Genomic DNA, 22597 nt, shown 5'->3' with positions numbered 1-22597 from the left:
CCATAGTCTTAGATCAGAGAAGGTGACACGGGTAGAGTTTAGCTCAATGGTGATCTCTGATATCACTTAACTGAGACTTTCTGTCCCTTTCCCTTCCCTCCCCTGCTATGCCCTTTCTCCTCAGAGACTTTGCCCTTTATCATGATATTCCCATGAGATGAATGAGAAATATTTTATTACTAGATAAAAAAATATAAATAACTGAATCTCTACACAAGTGCAAGTGGTAACTGCACCATGGCAAATTTAAGCACCCCCATTTTGTGGGGGTTTCTGCTGTCAGCGCTGTGTGAGGCAAAGTGCAGCAGAGTGCAGCCGTTCTTGCTGGCTGAGCAATTTATGACCCTGTAGCCAGCAGATACACACCAGAGCTGCACCAGAGCTTAGTCACAATCAAAAAGAAAAGAAAACAAAACAAAAATAAAGTGCAATAAACTGAAAATAACCTAAGGATCAGAGATGACAAGCAACTGAACATAAAGCCCTGCTGCAATTCTGTGCCTAAAGAGCTCATTTAGTCAGTGGATTTATAAGTAGAAAATGACCTTCTAACTACAGGGACTTGATTTTACCATTGGCAGCAGTAAGATGTAAACTTGGCTACTTTGTACAGTTCTGAGGTCCTTAGTTTTAAAAGGATTTGGGGAAGTTGAATGATTATAGGGAAGGACCACAAAAATGATTTAAGGACGAACAGTTGCAGCCTAGAGCTACTTAGCTTTTCAGAAAGTATCCTGAAAAGTGATTATAGCATTTAATTCCCAAGAGAAGTGCTAAGTTCGTAATTTTTTTGTAGTTGCCAAACCGTACCTTGATGCCTTCCCTTCTGAACAATATATTTTAAACCAATATATTTTAGACCAATACAGGTTTTTGTGCTCAGGAGAGAAATGAAAGTAAGTGAAAATTGATGTAATAGGTTGTGCTACCTTTTATGGTGATTGCTGCTAACCTAAAGGTTTCCAAATCTTAGGAAATAATACAGTTAATAAGATAAAATACAGTCACAGGAGTATGAAAAGTTGGAGAACTGCTACAGCATTGATCATTTTTCCCTAAGTTAGATACAATCTTGAGTAGCAGGTGATTGGACTGATCTTGTAATAACAGCATATTCAGCATTGTTACATCTCAGGAAATCATTAAATCCAAGTGTTTGGAATGTTTTGACACTTTTTTTTTCCTGCTGAGAGCATTATGAGATAAAATCAGATTTACATGATACTTTTGGAGACTTTAATTTTCTTGCCTAAATTTTGACAAGCGATTCAGACACATCAGGTCTAAATTTTCTAGATAATTGATTAGGGTCTCCTTAAATGCCACTTAGTGTTACCATTATTAGTTCAATAGCTTCTCATTTCAACTTTCTGCCTCTTTTCTACTTGGCAATAGTTTAAAACCGAAAGAAAATAACAGCAGTGAAAAATCAGACAAAGAAAAAATGGGTTCTAATATTTTCATTAAATATTTGTCTTTGCTACATAACATTGAAGGAAGAACTGTAAAATGTTGCTCTGCAACTAACAGCTCTGTTCACCACAACACAATGGAGCAGTAAATCACCAAAACAGGGAAAGCAGACTTTTAGTTTGGGTGTCTTATGAGGTTTTTTTTGGCAAAAGGTTAAAAGGTTCTTTCTTTTCTTCTGTATACACTCAGGATAGTTCACAATGTTAATGGGTACGTTAATATATTAGGAGATGGAATCGGTATTTTCTCCACTACACTGGGCTAGATATTCCTAAACAGTTGAGCCAGCTGCATGGCCTAGATTTGGGTTACAGGTCCATGTCTCACTCATGTCCTCGCTCAGCTTTAAGGCAAGACCAAGGTACACAGATTTTTCTTGTCACCACATTCCTGAGGCAGGGGAGGAGGTGACAGGAGGGGCTTGGCCAAGTGTCCACACACTACAATACTTATGTAGCCAGGGTGACATAAAATGCATTGGAGAAGGCACAGATGTTGAATGAGCAAATTCTTGATTAATATCCATTCATGGCTTCCAACTAAGGAAAAAATTTCAAAAACGCATTCCTGCTAACTGTGCTGTCAAAGAGTTTTAGAAATTAGGAGACATGCAAAGAAAAATTGATTCTTAACCTTTTTATAAATTTTTTTTAAATCTTCAGGAATCCTGCATCTAATGTTCTCTTGAGTAGCGCCACCAAGAAGCACAAATCACTATCATCCATTCATGGAATCTATCTCTGTTATGAAATATTTCTCCACACTTGGGCTAATTCCTTCTGAGATACTGGCAGCAGATAAAATTATCACTGCTCCTTTTTAATTTGAACTCCTTAAAATTCAATCATGTAACTGTCAGTAATTGTACTGCAGCAATAGTTTTCAAGCAGAGAACCTCAGTGACTTCAATGAACATTAAAAGCCAATGGACCAATAAAACTTGGGCAAAGAGTTGTACCACTCTTCTCACTTACTTTCTATTTATATCCACAGATCTTCCCAGGAATGATGGACAAGAAGCAAGCCCAGACAATCCTATTGATGGGCTTAGGGCAGCAGAACCCGTGAAGAAGCCCTACAAAGGTGCTCAGTACAATGTTAGGGGCTTCAAATGAATTTCATCAACACAGGGACCAGTAGATCCATTAGAGAAACAAAAAGGCATCTTTTTAGGAGAGAAACATGACTTATTGTTGTACAATGCAATCTCTTCTCTTCCTCTGTTTTTGTATATTGTCCTCCTTATCTGACTGCCAATGCTGTAGTGAGTGAAATATGTTAGTGAGATCAAAACTAACCTCCAGAATTATTTTTATGAAGGAAATATATCACTTCAGTTTCTTGGTTATATCAGCTTCAGGATAGTTTTAAGTTGATTCTTTGGAACAGATTTGCTAATTTATGACAATATAATGATTTTATCACCACTAAATTTCCTCTTGACATTAAAAAAGAAGACACAATCAACCACCACAGTATTATTCCATCTATTGATATTATAAGTATCTTAATGGGATAGCTGTTCAAAATTCTTTTCAGAGGCATCAATTTATATTACCTTTGATTCAACCACAGCTGCATTATTGGCATTGTCATTATCATTATTCTAATTATTTACTGGGTACAACATATGTCTCTAAAAGTCTGAAAAAGTATTTTTGCTGTTTTTACTGTCACTGGAGTTAAGTTTTTGTTTGTATTTCAGGTACAGAAAGAAAATAGCAGAAGCAGCTTTTTTCAGACACTTGAGTTTAAGAGAGAAAATTTTTATACTTCTTTTTAGGGGAAAAAAATGTTTGCCTTTTCTTGCTATTATTGCTCTGAGGCTGGAAAACAGATGAGCAGTTCTTGTTTTCTTCAAAGTGTGTACATCCAAATTCTGGCACTATACATGGTTCCTAAGTGAGCACAGAGGACACATTCCATGATGTCTGCACTGTGCAAGTGGATGCAGTGTTTTACATAGTGGTTTGTTGAGGTTTGTGCAACTGTTGACCGTTCTGCACTGCCTGCTGAAAAATCACTGTCCACAGAGTATTCTCCATTACTGATTTCTAGTATTGAAGTGTGTAACAGGTAAGTAAAACCAAGTACTCTATCAAGTAGTGACAATGCTGCCATTGCCACAGTGATCTCCCATCCTTGTGGGTAAGGGGCCATGGACAATGATTATAGGAACTAGACTGCAGAGGATAAATGTAAAAATGTTTAAGAACCCTTGTTTTAAAACTATGGTTTAGGTTATATGGGGTTTGGGGTTTTTGATTTATTTATTATTTTATGTAATGTACTCATTCCACCAATTCTTTACTCTTTCTGTTTAAGAGGTGGAGTCCTGCTCCTAGGCACATTCCCTTTCTCCTTCCCTGCAAAGTACATAAAGCCTCCATTCTTGCCAGCCTGCATTAAACACTGCAACACAATTATCCTCAGTCACTGGACTGTTACCTCAGGGAATTAAATTAGACTTTCTAGCTTAGAAGCATCAAATTATTTACACAAAATGTTATAGTTGAAACAGATCCAGTGTAGAGCATTACATGATAATTTTTTAAAAAGATCAGGTCATGGATTTAAAACAGAACTGAAAGTTGTATCTGATCCTGAGGGTACCTGTTGGGAGTCATATCAAGCAGGTTAGTGCCTGTTCAGAAGCATGGAAAATCAGGTTTCCATTTAGCCTTGTCTCTAAGTTGCAGCTGTAAAAGTTTCCTTAAGAAAGGTTTCTTTGGGACCAATAACAGTTCTGTGGAAATTTCACTGTCAGTTTTCCACAAGTACAAGTGATCAGAACTTTTGGTTAAGAAATATGAAACAGCCTTAGATGGCTGTTCAAAACTACCCTTGATAAGTCCCTTCTGTTTGGATATCTTGAACATAATGGTTATCTTCAGGGGCAGAGAGTGAAGCATTCAGCAAAATACATAATCATATAAAGCAGGTTTTTTTTCCTGAAAAAGGTGTAATATGTTTCATTGCTCTCTTTTTCAATACACACTAAAAACCTCTGAGATTTTCTCTTAGAAAAGTCTATCCTAATTGGCCCCTTGCCCTTACAGCTGAAACAAAATTATCAGTTAACGTGTGCTAAGCATTCCAAATTGACCTAGTTTGTTGCAATTATCATTTAAGATCCCTCTGTCAAGAGTCTGTTAATATAACTCATCCATGAAGGCTTTTTGATGCATAGTCCTGAGTGTTCTCGACATAACCTGATTACAACTTAAAACTTCTTTAGATATCTGAATTTTACTTGCATTACCACTCTGAATTGTGACAAGAAATCAACAGGGAACAACACTTGAATTCCAGCATTCCAGAAGTAAAGTATCTTCCAACAGACTTAAAAGTTTTCCACTGGTACTTACCCCATAACTAGACGTAACTTCTCACCTCCACCTTCCAACATATTCCCATCAGTGCCCATTCCCCACTCACTGCCCCAGCCACAAAAGTGTTCCCAGTGGACAGGAAGGAAGCTGTTCATCCCACCAACCCTCATGTCTGAATTTAGAGGGTCAGTCACTTCTATGTGCCCCTCCAACACACTCAGTTTTAGAGCAGCCTCCCACCCAGGGAAGCTTGTGCTACATTTGGGGTTGAGCCAAGAGGGAATGAGCACCGCTGCTCCTCTCCAGGGCATCCCTGACCATTCCCAGGCCCACTCCTGTGTCCAGCTCTCCAGGCATCACTGAGCATCTGGAGGACAGGGGAGGCCCTAAGCCAAAGTTGCTCCCACTGGCACCACAGCAAGACTCATCTGAATTCAATGGGCTGGAAATGAGCCCAAAGGATGAAAATACAAAGATATTGCTGTGGAATGCTGGTGCTGAATAGTTTCATTTGAATTTAAAGTAAGGAAAAAATTGAAGGGAAAGAAAATAGTTTGATAAGAGTTACAAGATGCTGTTTTCCCTTCCCACTATGAGTTTTCACTTCTTTGCCAGAAAGAACTCTGGTGTCTCTTGTCGTTACTCTTTTTTGTTATTTAAATTTAATTATACCTAAAAAATATGCTTCCCATTTCTCCCATATACGTGCTAAAATAGAAAAAGGTAGAGGTAAGTATAAAATCCAACCTTTATTCCACTTTGAACAAGCTTGTGTATATCCAAAAAAGGTTCCTTGAGTATGTCTCCTTCCGGAGTGAAGATCTTCACGTATCCTTCTTTCTCAAGAATAAAGAGGCGATGGGATCCATCCCCACAATGTACTGCTCCAACAGGCTGCCTTAGTCCACTCACAACCTCCTGAATACAGAAGCAGTTGTGCTTGTGTTTTCTAAAGAAATTTAAAGAAATAGTGAGACATTTCTTCTTTCTCATAACCATGACACAACAGTGTCCCTAAAAGATAAAATTATTATTGTGCAATAATATTAAAAACAGGTTTATAATAAAACATTTTTAATATATTAATATGTATAAATTATTCCCTTGAATGTATGCAAGCACATAATATAGAAAATCAGCTTTAACTTCACTTGAGGAAAATTTGGTCTGCATACAAAAAAGAGAACATTAAATAAACTTAGATCCAAAATGTAGAGCAATGGGAGGGGAAAAAGTTGGTGAAAGAAGAGAATAATTTAGAAATACAGAATTTCTACTATAAAATAAACACAGTAGATTTCATCACTTGGATAAAATTTAGATTCTAATATCCATTTTAAAATGATGACTTATGATGGAATAATCTAATTTAATTATTTTCACAAAAAAAACCCTCCACAAATGAAATAAATTGAAGATCATGATATAAATTTACTAATAAACTTATTGCTGTTTTTTAGTAATATTACATTTAGGTACAGATTACTTCCCAGAACTATGAATGATCCATGGGCTGGACAATAACCAAGATCCACAGGGTGGATCAGAGCAGGATTCTAACACCTTTTCAGCAAGGCAAATATCAAATTGTACTGAAGTGCTGAAGCTCGTGTAACTTTCTCTTTTGACATACACTAGCAGCAGCAAAAGAAAGTCACATCTGGAAAACACAGCTGCTCAGCATAAGCACACACGGAGCTGTTTCACTGTGAAAACCACAGGCTTTGCTAGGGGTTTTTTTCAGCATTAAACAGCATTTATCTTTATGAACCTGCTGATCTCTTCCTCTTTGTCATATTCTTCCATGTGGTCCAGGGAGTTAGAAGCTGGCCCTCGCACTTGTTTTCTTGGAAAATCTGGAAAGCACACACCACCATCTTTTCTTGCATAGTAATAGCAAAACTCATCAGCTGTAGTTTGGAGGAAACCTTAAAAATGCAAAAGAGCATACAAATATTTAGTGTGTTGTCATGTCTGCAGTTTTGTGTCATCAAACTCATCTTTAAATAGATTATAGTAGAAAAAGACATTTTAAACAAAGGACTATCTGCAAAAAGAGAGTCTGCTCTGGGTAAACACAAATGTATAAACACAAACTGAGCATTGCCTTTTACAGTTTATTCATCTGTATTTGTATTAAACCTCATTTTCAGTGTGCTTAAGTTTCATTCAAAATAGTTCACTCACTAAAAAATTAAGAGACAGAGTTCAGAGTTGAGGCTGTGACACACTTCTCCCTAATTTTAACCCTATCAATCAAGTGTAGTATCTGCTGTAAAATAGCCTGAGCAGCTTCTGTTTAACTTTTTTTAAATAAGTGATTAGTTCTAGTCAATATCTCAGTGAAGACTTGGTAAAAGACAAGCAGTAAAAGTTTTGTGGAATGCTGCCAGCAAAGGACATTGGTTGGAGAGGTGAGAAGTGGGAAGTAGTGCTGAAAACTGCACCATGTTGACATCCAGCTGATCTCTGGTTGACTCCCAGCATTAAAGTAGCTGAGCAGTGTCCCATGGTGAAGTCTACTTCCTCAGCCCCATCCCCTGAAAAGGGGATATGTCTCATGCTGCACTGCATGAAAGGTGGTCCTTGGGTTTTAGGTTAAAATGGGAAGGGCTTTGAAAACCCAGAGAAACACAAAGTTGATAAAATGGGAGCCTTTGAAGAAAAACCCTGTCACTATTGCTGTTACTTTCTTGCATTATGTTAAAGGACGTTAAAAAAAAATCTGTTTCTGTTCACAGACCTATTTCTAGTCATTTCAATCCAGGTTTTAATCAGGAATATTAAATCTAAGAAGACAGACTCTGGCCAGTTTTACATGTACTATTTCACCAGAACATTGTTGAGATAATATGTCTTAAGTTACCTACGTTCCTGTTTGCATTACTGGCAACTGTCTTAGGATGTACTATAGTCCAGGACATAACTCATAGGATACACAGAATTAGCACTTAATTGGAATTAGAGGCCTAATTTATGCATGGCTTTACCACTTGTGAATAATGCAGTAATCCATAGATCTTGGCCATAAAACCTCTGGCTTACAACGTACAATAAGAACTGATCAGGGACAGCTGTGTTTCGTTGGAAAATGCCAATTTCTTATGAGCAAAGCTTTTTCAGAAACATTATCAGTTTTGACAAAATTTTACTTAGCATGATGGTCCAAGCTCAAACTTCTGGTCTAAATGAAAAAGACAGAACCAGACAGCAAACCTTGTATCACTATACTCCAATGTCTTGTAATTAGGGTGTTTCATTAGGAAGAGGAATATTCAGGTCAATGCCCCTCATCTGTCAGGCAAGAGTTTGACCCTAAGTCTCCCATTTCCCAAGTAAATGTCCTAACAACGACTTTCTTAGCTATCCTGGGGTGGTCTCTCTGTGGCTTTCTTCATGGAAAATTTCGAAAGAGTTCAATTTCTTCCTTATGTGGAATAGGAAAATTTTTTTGGATCCCAGAATTCTTGTGGAGTGAAAAGCCTTTCCCACCCAACTATACTTCTTTTCATATATATCTTCCTTTAAAAATATTGGAAAAAATGACAGGAAAAAGCCTGCCTTTGATTTCTATAAAATAATATCTGGAAACACATGGTAGTGTGTTGTGGTGTAAAAGTTTAATTACCATGATTTGGAGCTTCAGTAAATTTCATCTCTGAAGAGCTGCTTTTAATTTATAGTAGTTACTTGGAGAAAATGGGAGATGTAATTTCAAGTGGAACAACTGAAGAGGAATTCTGATATAATCATAGAGTAGTATTCCAAGGCTTGAAAATATAAAATGCCAAAATCAAAGATAATCTAAAATCTTGCTGTTGAATTATTTGACTTAAGAATACAGGGGTTTGTCTTTAATAATTTATTTCTCTAGGCACACTGGGTCATTTGAAAAAATACAATAGCAAATTAGAGGTGTATGATTACTAAGAATTTCTAGAATTTTCCAAGTATACAATTTACTAATCACTAAAGATAAACTTATTTTGGTTTGAGTGTTATCTTTAGTCAGGGAAACCCAGAGCAGGTTGTGATCATGTTGTTCACTCAGAACATGTCCATTTCAAATAACAATCAAATGCAAACTCACTTGAGCAGAGCAATGCCTTTTCTTGTATGTAAGACTGATCCCTTTGCCTCATGGAATATTTTATCATGCACTAAAGTGCATGGTGCACTGCAGTTGCCTTTTGCTGTTTAGCAAACCCATCAGCAGATTCTAAAAAAGGATAAGGCTTATGGACCATTTTCATTAGAAACACTTGTAAAAAAGTGGGGCTAGAATTAAACTATGAAAAATGTTGCATTACTGGTAGGAATGTAACCTTTGTAAATACAGCTTCACCTGTGCATTAAGGGTGGAATCTTGCTATTTTGTTTTATAAAAAACATAGTAAGTTATAAAAAAATCCCCTCAATTTCTTATATATGCTCCATTTAACATACTAACAGCTTAACTGAGGACATTTAGAGAAACATTTGCTTCTGCACTCCTATCAGCTTGTAGCCATTTATTATCTTCTTTCTCATGCTTAGATTGTAAGGTCTTTAGTGTACAGTTTGCCATTTTGTTCAGTTTGTACAGTGTCCAGAAGAATGGTCCCTGACAAGTGCCCCTAAGCACTAGAATTGTTTGGAGAAAAGGAAAAAAAAAAGTAATAGGGACTGCAACCCTTGGTCCTGTGTGAATTTCTGTACTAACTAATTTATTTTAAAAGACTTATACATATTATTACAAATTTCCTACCAGCTGTGTACGCGTTGACAGAGCGGTGCCTGTGTTAACAAAGAAAATTGAAATCACAAAGGATGATTAAACATCATGTTTAAGTGTCAGATTTTGCACAGGCTTGCATTTCTATGCTAAACTCTGTCTTGCAAACAAGAATCCAACGACAGGCTTTTCAGTTAAGGCAGCTACAGTGAAGGCTTTCTGTGTTCGCCTTTATAAAACACTGTGGGAATAAATTGCAAGATTAAAAGCCTTTTCAAAGGAAAACTGCTCCCAGCTGATCCCCACCTCCTCTCTCCACTTGTATTTGCAGCCAGTTGTTCCTCACACTGTATCTCCCTTCCTGTCCTATCTTCACCAAATTCCACTTTGCTGGATTCCCCGATTATCCATTCCCTTTCCTCTTCTCTCTGACACACAACTCCAGTGCCATGGTAGCACGCGTCTCAGTCTTTGCAGCAAGTCAAAGACTTTGCATTGCACACAGGATTGAGTATCATCCACTCATCTGAGTAAACCTGCACTGCCTTTGAGGGCATCTGGAAATCAGGCTCACCTGCTTGATTTCCGCTGTGACCTTGAGCATAGAGTTCAACATTGTGTCAAAGCAGCCTTTACCTTGTGGGGTTTTTTTTTTCTGATTTGCACCTTTGACAGCTAGATGTGAATTTGTTCACAAAAGCCCCACATTCTCCTCTCTTCTCAACTGCCAGTAAAAACCAAAGACGTGATTTCAGACAGTACTAAGTCCACTGGTAGCTCACATAATTTCCAAATGGTTTTCAAGTGGCTGGTGACCCTCTTCTCCTCTCAGACACTGCAGGTTCCTGCACACAGGCAGGGCCAGGGTCGATCCCCTTCATGCTCTTGTTACCAGTAGCAAATTTACCACCCACTACTATTTTTCTGCAGGTTGACTGTGTTGACTGTGACTATTAATCAGCCATGTTAGAACTTCTGGAAGTGCTCTGTGAGTTGTAGAATTTCTTAGAATTCCAATGTTTTGGGCTAGAATTCCAACATTTTGGAAGATCCTGTTTGGTGCTTGAAAAATCCTATCAGACATCTGTTCTGGAAATGTCTGAATTTAGATCTGGGCCTGGATCTGAATTCACCCACAATCATCTGGAACCCATTTCTTCAAATGAAAATAACGGAGGCCAGATAGCTCAAAATCTCTCCCATGTCCTTGGACGGCACCACGGCTGTGGCACAGGTTTGTTCCTTAGAATATGCCACTTCCAATGGCACGGATCAAGTTTCTGATTATGTCTAAAGGCAGAATCAGCTGTGGCTTTCTTTACTATCTGTATTAGTAATAAATATTACACAGTCTTCCGTTATGGAAAGGGAAAACTTAAAATTCATATTGACAGAAGACACTTCATTAAATCACTCTAACTCCAGTGTCTCCATCAATAATCTCTTAAACTGAGGCTTGAAGTAAAGATTAGGTGAGAAATAATCAGAACAGTTATCTGGAATGAAGCAGAGAAGCTCTAATCTCAAAGTCTTGGTGAAACATTGCACTCTCCTGCTCATCCATACAATCCTAACAGCTTCCGATATTATTCTGCTTGAATAAGGAATAAGGTCCACTTTTTCTCTCAATATTCCTTAAGAAGTTGGTGGAAGTTCTGATACAGTCATAACTGGTGGGCAAACTGCTGTCTTCAAAAGAGTTAACCAAGGATCTGCTAGAGTTTTCATCTTTGCAGGAGACAGAACATAAATGAATTTGTGAAGCTAAGTCATGAAAATAACTGATGCATAATTTCTCAGCCTTCTTGGTTAATATGTCCTGCTAACATTTCAATCCCAGAAAAGATGCTGGCTGTCTTCAAATGTTAATAATATTTCTCATTTGCACAGGACTTAAGGGATAAAATTATTTTTGTAGCCAGCAATTTCCTTAAACTCTGTTGTATTGGTGTTCAGAAACAATTAGCACTCTCTAATGGAGGAAGAGTAATTATTCGACGTTTTAACAAATGCACAGTGAATCATTGCCAGAGACCTTGGGTTTGGGGGCCTGTTAATTTTCAACTCTTTGTAAAATCCTCCAGGCTAAGCTGAAAACACAGCTTCCACATTTTCTATTTTTTTTCTTTCTTTTGCAATAAATGTTATTACGGATATTCAAGTTTTACAAGGAAAACAGAACCCCCAAATAAGTTATTTTAATTATTTATGTTTCAGAATGTACAAGACTATGAAACTATATTAAAATCCTATAGGCCATCTTCTCAAAAAGAGGGACCTGAATCTTAATGAATACCTTTGAGAAATGCTAGAATAGGTATCGACGACCGTGAGTGCCAGTCAACTCACCAGATTAATACCGTTGCTGGATGTAAGCATGCAACAAGTTTTTGTTAGTACAGCCTACTTTCAGGACAAGTATTTAGAACAATTATTAGCATCTGATTGATGTAGGAAAAATCCTATTTTAACTGATGGTAAAGTATTTAAGCTCTTTTGCTGCAAAGCACAGTGCTCTGCCCAGTGCTAAAGTTATGCTTTCATCTGGTTATCTTTCAAGGCAACCTGGGTGGTCACAAAAAGCACTTGACATCTTGATGCACTTCAGCAGTTTTACATATACACAAACTTTGTAGAAAAATAAATTTGTCATTCGTCACCACATATGTTGATCTGAGGAGCAAGGTTCCTGTGGCTGTAGCTCCTGTGCTGCTCAGCCCTTTCTCATTCTCCCTCCCTGCCTCCACCTCCTCCTTCTTTCCCCCTTTTCCCTCTTTCACTTTTTTCAATTAAATAAATTGTTTCCTCATAAACACAGAATGTCACAAAACAACTCTGAGGGTCTCGTTGTGTAGAATATGAAAATCATTTGTGCTAGCTACAAACTCATGTCAAAAATGTCTTTGTGCCGACTTCTTATATGGGCCAAACATTTAGAATATCTAATCTGTTATCGCTGTTCAGCAGGCAGTCTTGGCAACTATGATCTATTCTGCTTTGCTTTGGGGAATGTGATAAAGAGCAAGAAACAGCTGGTTTAAGAAAGCCTTAGAAACATCTCTTAGTTTATAAAGACAATAATAATATTTTCATATTTGAATGGGTTGAGATACATGTTAAACTACAGTAAAGGGAAAAAGTAAGTCAATTCAAAATGTTTTCTCAAGTCAATAAAAGAACACTGCAAAAAAAAAATCCCTGCACTCTTGGGGTTTCAGAGAAAACAAGTACACACTGTAAACATGCAATTAAAAAACTGTCCTGCAAATCCCATCCACTTAAACTATCCCCTTTACTCAAATATGTTTATATTATATTACAAAGCTGCGTTCATATGTTAAAAGTGACTATTCACAAATTCATTTTTCATCTCATTATCAAGTCATTTTTTCCAGTCTGTGTTGCTAGTTTAAAGAAAAAAAAAGAAATCTTAACCTTTTAAATTATTTTCTCCTGTGTGGCATTGTTTATAAGTAGTGTTTGGACAGGGAAAAAAGCATAGTTTAAAAACGACAGTCTTAAACATATAAATAATTTACTATTGGGAATACCAAAGATGTTATTTAACATAATAGTGTCTTAAGACAGTGTTTCTAAAAGAGCCATCCTCTGCGGTTATTTTGTTGATATAGTTACAAGTGATAGCACACATTTGGTGACTGCCTCAGACAGCACAGGGCAAACTCTGCTTTTGGTTATGTCCAGCTAACTCCACTGACTACAGTGAGGAAGTGTTAGGTAAGTCAAGAATTTGCTTGTTAACAGCACGCTGGAAGTGATTCAAAGATCACAGAAGTCTATCAAATAGGGCCCTTTGATTTCAATGGGCTTTAAACCCTGTGGAAAAAACACCAGTTTCTAGGGTAACAAAACCAGAAAAAACACTTTACTCATCAGCTTTTAGAGGCTACAGCAAACAGCCAGGACCTTTTATTTCTTGCGTTTTAAAGCAATCTGTCATTTAGAACAACCTCCTGGATGGCCAGCTGCTTGTTTGCATGATCAGAATGAACACAATAATGTTTCAGCAAAGGTAACAGTTTCAGGTGCCTTTGACAACAATCAAACCATGTGTGTTTCATGGCGAGTTTAACAGGAGGGTGGCAAGAAAGCCCTCAAAGTATTTGCCTCCCTACACAAGATGTGCTAGGAAGACATTCTGTCCCTGCTTGGGCAAATTGCCCTGGATATCAGTGGGGATTTTTCCTGGTTAGAAGTTGGATCTTTAACTGCTCAGGCAATATCAACATATCAGGACATCCTTTAGCCCCATATTTTGTTATGAGTTTTACCTGGTATATGACCTCTGCAGGTGTAATAGAACTCTTTACAATAGTCTTTGCACAGGTAGGGAAGCATTAGTTCTTTTTCAGGAGTTTCCCCTTTCTCAGGTGAGTGGAATAGGTTCTGAGCGTGAGGTGAGCAGTGTGCACACTTGATTTCCTCCAGTAGCTTCGCACATTCTGTGTTGTTGGTAACAGAAAGGACCTGCAAGCCACAAACCAGAGACAAGTAAACCTGTGACCTGTGTGCTCATCCTACACAAAGAAAGATTGCATGGCCTCATGCCATAAATAAAGCTAATGGAACCAATACAGTTACTATCAATGCATCGAGTTTCATGTCACCATTCTGGAGGTGCAAAAGGTATTCCTATGAAATGTGCAATATGCCATTGGTACAGTGAGATTTTAATTTCTCTGATTTTTTATAGAGGATTCTTACAAAATCTTCTGTAAGATTTTCTGTCTGAGCTTGCTTCTCAGATAAGAATAACAGCATTCATGTTATTTTAAGGACCCGTGCCCGCCATCACATAGGCAATCTCTGAACTAGAGGAATCATTTATGTAAGAGGGAGTTACACCAGCAGGCCTACCCAGAATCCTAGAATCCTAACTTGCAAGGATTGGCCTACTCAAGTGTTTGGAGACTAAAAATTAAAATTCTTGCATCAGAACACATCAGGAAAACCACGTCTGGGAATTTGTAAAATAGGTGTATCTTGAACAACATAAAGCCTGGCTGCTGAAATGACTGCTGTGGAATTCAGCAGGTGCCATGGATTTTTCATGCTTTAAATGCTGCTCTGCTTTTTGCTCTCTCTGATGCACACTATTTGGAAGTGTGTATGTTTTCAGACATTTTTCCATTTTAAGTGCAAAAGTAGAATTTGTAATGCCTTGTTTGTGTCAATATCATAACTTTGTCCTGTAAAAAAGCGTATATTATGGATGCATAGCACTTAAAGAGGCACAAAACCACAACTGATGATGTGTTTAAGTAAACACAGGAGCCTAAGTAGTGCAGTGTCATTAAATAGTGAAAAATAATGGAAAACAGCGTAGTTGTCTTTATTAGCTTTTGAATGTGTGTACTTTATTAATCTATTGTTAACTACATGGATTGTTTTTTGGTTATTCATCCCAATGGTGGGCAGTGGGAAATGTGTTCTCTCCGTTGAGAAGGTCTGAATCCGTTCCAGTGCAAAAACGAAGCTCAGGTTCTTTCTGCTATTTATATAACACAGTTATAAACAGAGACTCTAAGACACTTATGTTAAGAAATATTGATGTCACAAATATATGTATTGTATGAAATTTGTAAATATTGGCAAATCACATGTTTGAAAATATTACTAGTTTCTCTATAGTTTGTGTCTCTGGGCTGATTTATAGAAGGACTTTCCAATGTCATTCCCTTGCCATGTAACATTAAAGGGAATTATCTAAGTTGCTTTAGATAAATAAGTTATTTAGTGCAGAAACACTCTGGATATGCTTGAGTTTGCTGTCTCATAAGTCAGCTCTCTTCTAGGATGCTGTACTTTGATTACACAGGTCTGAACTCAGCTTTTTATTTACAAGCATTTGAGGTCTATTACATAGACCTCAAATGCTTGAGAGAAATGCACTTTCAATTGTTTAAAACAGGTATGTATTCAAAATATGACACAATATATGGCCCATACATTTAAACAACATCCTATTATAACAACCTTAATATAGAAGGCAATCTCTATCCAGGAAAATTTAGTCTTACCATACATATATTGTCAAAAGACCATCTGAAATGTGCACTAAAGTTTAGTGTTGTAAGTTGGACCACTGATTAGAAGAACACCATTTGGCTTCTACCCTTGTTCTGGATGTGCTGCCATTGGCTTAAAAAAGAATTCCTCCAGGTTTGCCAGGATCACTAAATGCATTAAATGTTCTGTTCTTCAGACTATCTGCTGTCAAACTATCCTCAGCTTCATAGCACCTGCAGGCAAGTAATGTGATTAACATCTGCCACATATAGTTTATTATCTTTTTTCAAACCTTTCTTGAGAATGTAATTATCCCACATATTTTGTAAAAGGTTTGTCTTTTTTTTTTAAGCTTTAAGACAGTAATCAATCAGACAGAAATGACCCATGCATGTTGCATGTATGGCAAAAGGTTTGCCTTAGTCCTGAATTCTTTCGGGAATTTCTTCCATGGCCACAGGCTCTTCTGTCCTGAAAAAGTTTAGATTCCTTTTGCTAGATTGCCCATTTGGGCCACAGCAGTAGAATTCTTAATCTCAGTCTTCTGTCTTGAATTTCAAATGTTATTCTGAGATACGGTAAATCTTTACAACAAGACGTAAAAATATAATGATAACTACTATAAACTATAACTAAAATACATAACAGCTAAAACCTTCAACTTGAATACTGCTGAGGATTGCAATTCAGGTAGTAGAGAAGAGACTTGACATGCTTGCATCAATCCATGCTGCTGAGGCAATGTTCTGCACTAGCTGAACTTTCCTAAGGGATGCTGTGATTCTGACACAGGGAAGGGGCCTGTATAATTCAGTCAGGTCATTGGCTGCCACACAGGACAAAGTCTGAAGCCAGCAGGGGATGAGCAAAACCACTATCCATAAATGCTACTTTTTAAGAACATCATGTCACTTGTCTCTTGAAGGAAGGATGAAATGACCCATTTTGGTGTTTGCATCAAAGGACTGTGAGCACAGACCCTTCAAAGTACTTGCCTACATGCAGTAGTACCACCTGGTTTGCAGAAGTCTCAGAAGTTTTCATCAGGGAGTTCATCTCAGACTTTCTTGTGGTAGCAGTGTGATGGTATGTTTAGAAGTACAAGTAAACACAAGGTATTACTAGGTAAATATTCAGTGTGTTTATTGAATTAACTCCACAGAGATGCAGATAGAAAACTGTACTTCTACTGGAAGGCTCCAGAACACATTGTGAACAGGGGGGGAAAAATAAATTACAGGATGGCAAAGCTAATTTACTGTTTCTTGTGGAAAACGTAACTGACGTTGCCTGGTGATACAAGCTTGCCAACATTTCAGTCCTCAAAGTTAAGACAAAAGGATCCTAATCCCCCTGAGCAGCTGCTATCCAGGAATTAACCACAGGAATTCACCCCCTCATGTCATTTCTGGAATGAATCTTGGTCACATAATAGCTAATCGGAAGATTAAGGAATGAGAGTCAATCAATTATCTGAAAATCAAGTACAATGTTACTTAACTTTTAGAATGCTCAAGCAAAATAGGGTGGTAACATTTGCTCTGTGTGAGGTCTGATGTGTAACTCTGTACTGGCTTGGAGATAGGACAAGTCTCTATTCTGAATTTCAGTAAATCGATAATGTATTTTTCCTGGAGTATACTAAACCAGTTCTAAGCAGATTCTGAAATACTTATTTAAATGAAGCTTTTTCTGTTGGATGTCTACTTTGAAAATGACCTTAAAGTTGACAATGGCTTTGGTCTTTTGAAGAAATGTAAACTAATTTCCTGCTTCCATTTTTAAAGTCATATGTGAAACCATCAAACTGCAGCGGTTTAAACTAACTGCGCTCTGGAAAATATGTAAAACTTCCAAACATTTATTGCAACATGCCTAATAATGATTATGCCTGCTGCTGACTAATTTACAACATCTGTAAGATCATCCTTTAATCTCTAGCCACATGAAAGTAGAACGGATAGACTAAAGGTAAGATAAATCCTGGAATGCACAGGAAAGCACAGCATACTAAATTGGTTTATCAACAGAAGGAAGAATGCAAGGAAGAAGAAACAGAAGATGACACAAGAGACAGACAGAAATTCTTTGCGACTAATACTGTCATCTGTTTTGTGTACTCTGTCATATCTAGTTAGAGAAAGGCAGCAGAATTCTGATGCTAACAGAAGGAAGAAACCAGTGAAATAAGTCATTGCATTAAGCCATGTTTGATATACAAGCATTTATGTCTAAAAATCATGTGCTGACGAGATTGTTCAGCTGTTGAGTTGAACATATGCCTCTTCTGTATTATAGTGCTGGATTATGTCATTAAAGAGTTCAGTTTCAATTTTAGGGTAATATTTAAATAGATCATTGTACTAAGGCAGCTGTTAAAGGGACCCCAAGATGAGTTATTTGTTTAGTTGGATGTGTTCAACAATAGCCTTTGTTCATGAAAGAGCCAGAGCAAACAAATGATTGTAAAAGGGCACACTTGAAAACAATTACTTTTCACCCATTCCTTGACAGCCTTGGCTGTGAAACCATCCAAGGTAGAGAGGACTTCTTTGCCTGTCAGGCTGTAAGCAAACTTTTAGAAAAATTGATATTACAATGTTTGGCTGGGATGTAGCAGCCCTTCATAAACAAGGGGATATTGCCAGAAAAATAAAAGAGTTAAATGTCAACAATAGGACGCAAATATTTTACTTGAGCCAGTGCAGTGTTGTATCTGCTCTTTACGGGAGCTCCATTATTGTTCCCAAAACTGCAGGTGGTGTTTTCATTTATAAGCACAGATCAATAATTTGGTCAAAAATTCTCACAGACCCAGCATCTTAACTAAGAGGCTCTTATTAGAATGTCTACTAAGCATGGTCAATTAATTATTTTTTTTTAAAGATGGCAGTGCTCAGATTTCTGTTAATGGCATGGCCTCTCCATCATGTAGGTTGATGGTGGAGTTTAAAAAAGCTGGTTTGGGAACTGTAGTAGAACACAGTTTAAAAAAAATGTGCTTTTAGAAAAGTTACATTCAAATGTATACCATTAATACTATCCCAAGTCTTCTACAGAATGACCACCCCATTCTGTCAACTATAAATTACATATATTTTGACATATTTTTAATCATATATCTATATCAGATATGATAAAGCACATTTGTGAGTTTCATTAAAATTAATCTTCAGTGAAAAAGTCTGATTTTACAACCCTGTACAATAACATTCCTTTAAAAATTTAATTTATGTTTTAAAGAAAATACGAAATGGGTTCAACAGCTCAGGAATAGGTACTGTGGTCACTTCCTCACGTTTACATCAGGTTTTTAGCACCGTCAGTAAGAAAAAAACCACATTGAAAAGGAATTAAAAGATCTTTTAAAGTAATAGTAAGAAGAGAATAAACACTTCAACTGCCTGGGGATGGAAAACTAACCAAAATTGCACTTTCAGTTTATTGCATTCAACCAATTACCACAAGGGTCTCCAAGCACTGAATAATCTCAGTAGTATATATGCCACCGAGACATTGCAAACAGGGTGAATTAAGGACATATTTTCCAGTCCTTATTATTTTTTTCCTTTTTTTTTTTTTTTTCTAGCTAGATCCTTCAGGTTATCTGTGTGTGGTTATAGTTTAATTCAATCATCACACAGGAGCCTAATGACACTGTCTCTAGACAACATGAAGAAATATATCTGCCTTGAATCTCAAACTGCTGCTGCATATGGTATGAATAAAGAGAGATCTGCAGCTGAAAACCTGCAGTAAGACAGTTCTCAATCATCTGGGAATAGAGAGGGTAGGACAAATGCTCCCTCAAAAGGCATGAACATTTGGACAGAGCTGGGGACTGAAGGAGAATGATGTTCTCCAGTTTCACCCATTAGTGAACCAACTAACAAACACAATGGTGTTGTTGTTATTCTTTTGCCATAAGCAACAGGACTCTGTGTGTGGGCAGCAGTTTAGTGGGGAGGAGGATAAGTCGACCCCTTTTTGTCCTATTGATTTTTTCCTATTTGCATGACTTGAGCAAATTAAATGATGCAATATGGCTTTTTGTTACAAAACAAAGTGAGAGATACCACCCAGACACATATGTTGATTCGTAGAAGCTGTTTACATGAGAATGGAGTGAAATCTACCGTGAACTGAGCATAAAAATTCGATTCAGGCTGGGTATTTTTTTTTTTATTATGCTTGGGCCAGCAAGACTGAAACACAAGTTTTCCAAGAGTCTCTCAGACCCTGACAACTAGAGAGTTGTAACTGAGGAATTCTTAATTAAACCTAAAGGAGGATGAAATGTTAGAAAAAAGCCAAAAAAACAAAAGGAAAGAAAAGAAAAGGAAAAGTAATAATTTTTTTTAAAGGCACCTGATTGTTTATTTCATGTGCAGTGATTCTTAATGACATTATTCAGCAACTTCCCTCCCCGTGCATACCCCCGGATGCAGCACTGGCCAGCACAGCACAGCTTATCAAACACAGTCCTGCCTGGTTAGGTACCCACGCGTTTGAAAATCCAAGCAACAGGCTGATAAGCAGAATTTAACTTGCTAAAGGATGCAGAGAACTTGACAATTTTAAAAAATCGGTGAGCAGAGGAGGTGCTTCCCTTCACATGACCGCAGCTTGAAATTGGGCAGAGAGGCTGCCAGGTAATGTGCAAAGGCAGAGTATCTCAGGGCACCTGGTGAGACACCGGCCCTGGGCGAGAGCCGGGACGCCGGGGCTCCACAGCGGACACTTCGGGGGGCTTTCGCCGCTGACACACGGAGCCGTGAGTACCACACGGGCCCCGAGGCGGCCGGAGATCACGGAATGTCGGTACACCGGCGCCAAGCCACTATCCGAACCCCCTCCCGAAGTGAGCATGTGGAGCAAACTGGGCACGATCTTTCACGCCAGGAACAGCCCAGCCCGGATGGCACCGCCGGGCGGACGCACAGCCCCTCCGCTGCCGCTGCCGCCGCCCGGCTCCTCCGCCCTTCCCCGCAGCAGCGCCGGTACCTGCGGGCGGCCCGGCCGCGCTGCACGGGCACGGCACCGGCGCCGGGGCCGCCGCCGGACGCTCAGGCGCTGCGGGCAGAAAGTAACTGGGAGGCAGAGCCGGCGGTAGAGCCGGCACAGCGCTCCCCCGCGGGGGCGCCCGTGTCCCCTCCGGGCGCGGAGCGGAGCCGGCTCCCCGCGCCTCCCGAGGCAGCGTCAGACCCGCGGCCGGTCCCGCTCCCGCCGCGCCCTCGCCCCCCGGGCGGCAGCGGCCGGCCCCCGCCGCGGCATCGCCCCCACCGCCCGCGTGGGAACGCGGCAGGTTCGCGGCCGGTGCGCGGCTCGGCGCAAAATAATAAAAAGCCAGCCCAGAACGCCAAAAACCTCCCCCAAAGCCCGGCGCAGCCCCAGGTGGTGCCTACCTTGGCTTCGGCGTGCGGCAGACCCTGCGCCTCGGAGCGGGAGCAGCAGGACAGGCGGGGGTAGAGGCCGCGGCACATCGCCTCCCCGCCGCCCGGGGCCTCCGGGGACAGCACCCGCCGGTCCCGCTTCTTCAGCCGCCGCGGCGGGGTCCCGTTGAGGCACCTTCTCCTCCGGGCGCCGCTCTCCCCAAACTTGGCATCCCCCTCGAAGAAGCACAGAACCACGGCCACCAGCAGCAGCTTAAACGGCAGCATCTTGAGCATCATGCCTGAGGGAGCGTGTGAATGCACCCAAACCGGGGGTGGGGGGGTGGGTGGGGGGAGAAGGAAGGAGGGGAATCCCACTGACTTTTCTTTGCACTTCAGATCAGGAAACCACCTCCCTCCCCCAGAAGGGGAAAGTCTGGAGGAGAATAATAACAGCGGCGGTTAAAGAGCCGACGGAGGAACAGCACCTCGGCCACCCCCGCTTCTTCCAGAAAGGTGGACGCGAAGAGGCAGGAGCGGGGGGGGACCGAGCCCCCTAGCCCCGGCGGGAGGATGCTCGAAGCCGGCGAAGTTGTGCGAGCGGCACAGGTTTTAGCAGCTGCCGCTGCCGCGCCGAAGCGCCGAGACTCGGGGCGGGCCAGGCAGCGGGCGGCGGCAGCAGCCCTTCACTTGTCGTCCCATAGGAAGGGTGTCCCCGCGGCGGGACTGCGGCGGCGGCCGGGCCGGGCGATGCCCCCTCCGCTGCTGCTGCTGCGGCTGCCGGCGGCGGCGGCGGCTGCGGCTCGTCCGGGCTCTCATGTTTCGCTCCCTCTTTTCTTCTTCTTTTTAAGCGGCGCGCGGGGAGGTGCTGCCACCGCGCGCCCTGCACGTCACCCGGCGGCATCCACCGGCCGCGCGTGCCGCCCGTGGGGGCCCGCCGGGAGCGGGAGCGGCGCGGGGGCCGCGCCCGCCGGGAGGGAGCGGCGGCGGGCCCCGCCCCGAGGAGATCCCCCCGCCGGGGGGTCCGGCTGCCCCCTTCCCCCCGGGGAGCGGGAGTCGGACCTCCCGGAGGGCCGGCGGAGAGAGAGAGGGAGGGAGGGCGAGAGAGAGGGGGCGGGAGGCTTCCCGCTCCCTGTCTCGGCGGGAACCGGGTGGGATCGCGGCGGTGCCCGGCGGAAGGCGAGCGCCGTAGGGGGGTCCTGCGCCCCCGACGGCCGAGGCGCCCGAGGTAGGGCTCCCTCGGGGTCGGCTCGCCCGCGCCCGCCCATTGCCCCCACGGCTCGTCCGCAAGGCCACGGAAGGTTCCAGAGGCGCGGGGCCGAGCGCGGGGCGGGCGTCGACGGCGGGAGCTGCCCCCAGCTCCCGGTGGCTTCTTGCAGCGGGGCTTCGATGCCGCGGCTGCCCCGAAGGTGCCGCCAGCTGTCAGACCCTCGGTGTGTGGGCGGCATGACCAAGGTACAACCTGCTGGGGATGGCGGCACGGCGGCCATCTCTGAAGCTGTGAGGGAGTGGCACGTGCAGGGGTGAGCGTGGTCCCGGTGTGCCGAGAACGGGAGAGTGGTGTGTGGGAAGAGCAGGAAGATCCAAGTACCTGGTGCCTGGTGGCAAGAAAGCGCCTGTGAGGCCAGGACTCCATTTCTGAGTCAATTTCAGTTTTCAATTTCAATTGCTTTGCA

General features: G+C 41.0%; 2 protein-coding genes across 2 annotated transcripts in view; one reads left to right on the top strand and one right to left on the bottom strand.

Moving 5' to 3' along the window:
* The window catches only part of ANAPC10 (anaphase promoting complex subunit 10), a 141839-nt gene extending 138792 nt beyond the window's left edge, over positions 1-3047 (top strand). The window contains exon 8 of the transcript XR_004060703.1: positions 2467-3047. The gene's annotated coding sequence lies outside the window, so the exon portion shown is untranslated. The remainder of the gene's footprint in view (positions 1-2466) is intronic.
* Positions 1-21674, bottom strand: part of HHIP (hedgehog interacting protein) — a 69489-nt gene extending 47815 nt beyond the window's left edge. Inside the window, exons 1-4 of the mRNA XM_030948138.1 lie at positions 20955-21674; positions 13812-14007; positions 6577-6733; positions 5553-5754 (exon numbers count right to left, since the gene is read on the bottom strand). Of these exons, the coding sequence (XP_030803998.1) occupies positions 5553-5754; positions 6577-6733; positions 13812-14007; positions 20955-21221 (822 nt within the window). The 5' untranslated portion in view covers positions 21222-21674. The remainder of the gene's footprint in view (positions 1-5552; positions 5755-6576; positions 6734-13811; positions 14008-20954) is intronic.
* Between the last annotated feature and the right edge of the window lie 923 nt (positions 21675-22597).

The sequence above is a fragment of the Camarhynchus parvulus genome, chromosome 4 (genome assembly GCF_901933205.1).
Source record: "Camarhynchus parvulus chromosome 4, STF_HiC, whole genome shotgun sequence".
Lineage (NCBI taxonomy): Eukaryota > Metazoa > Chordata > Aves > Passeriformes > Thraupidae > Camarhynchus > Camarhynchus parvulus.
The sequence above is the reverse complement of the archived record's forward strand: the minus strand, read 5'-3'. Positions and strand labels throughout refer to the sequence as shown.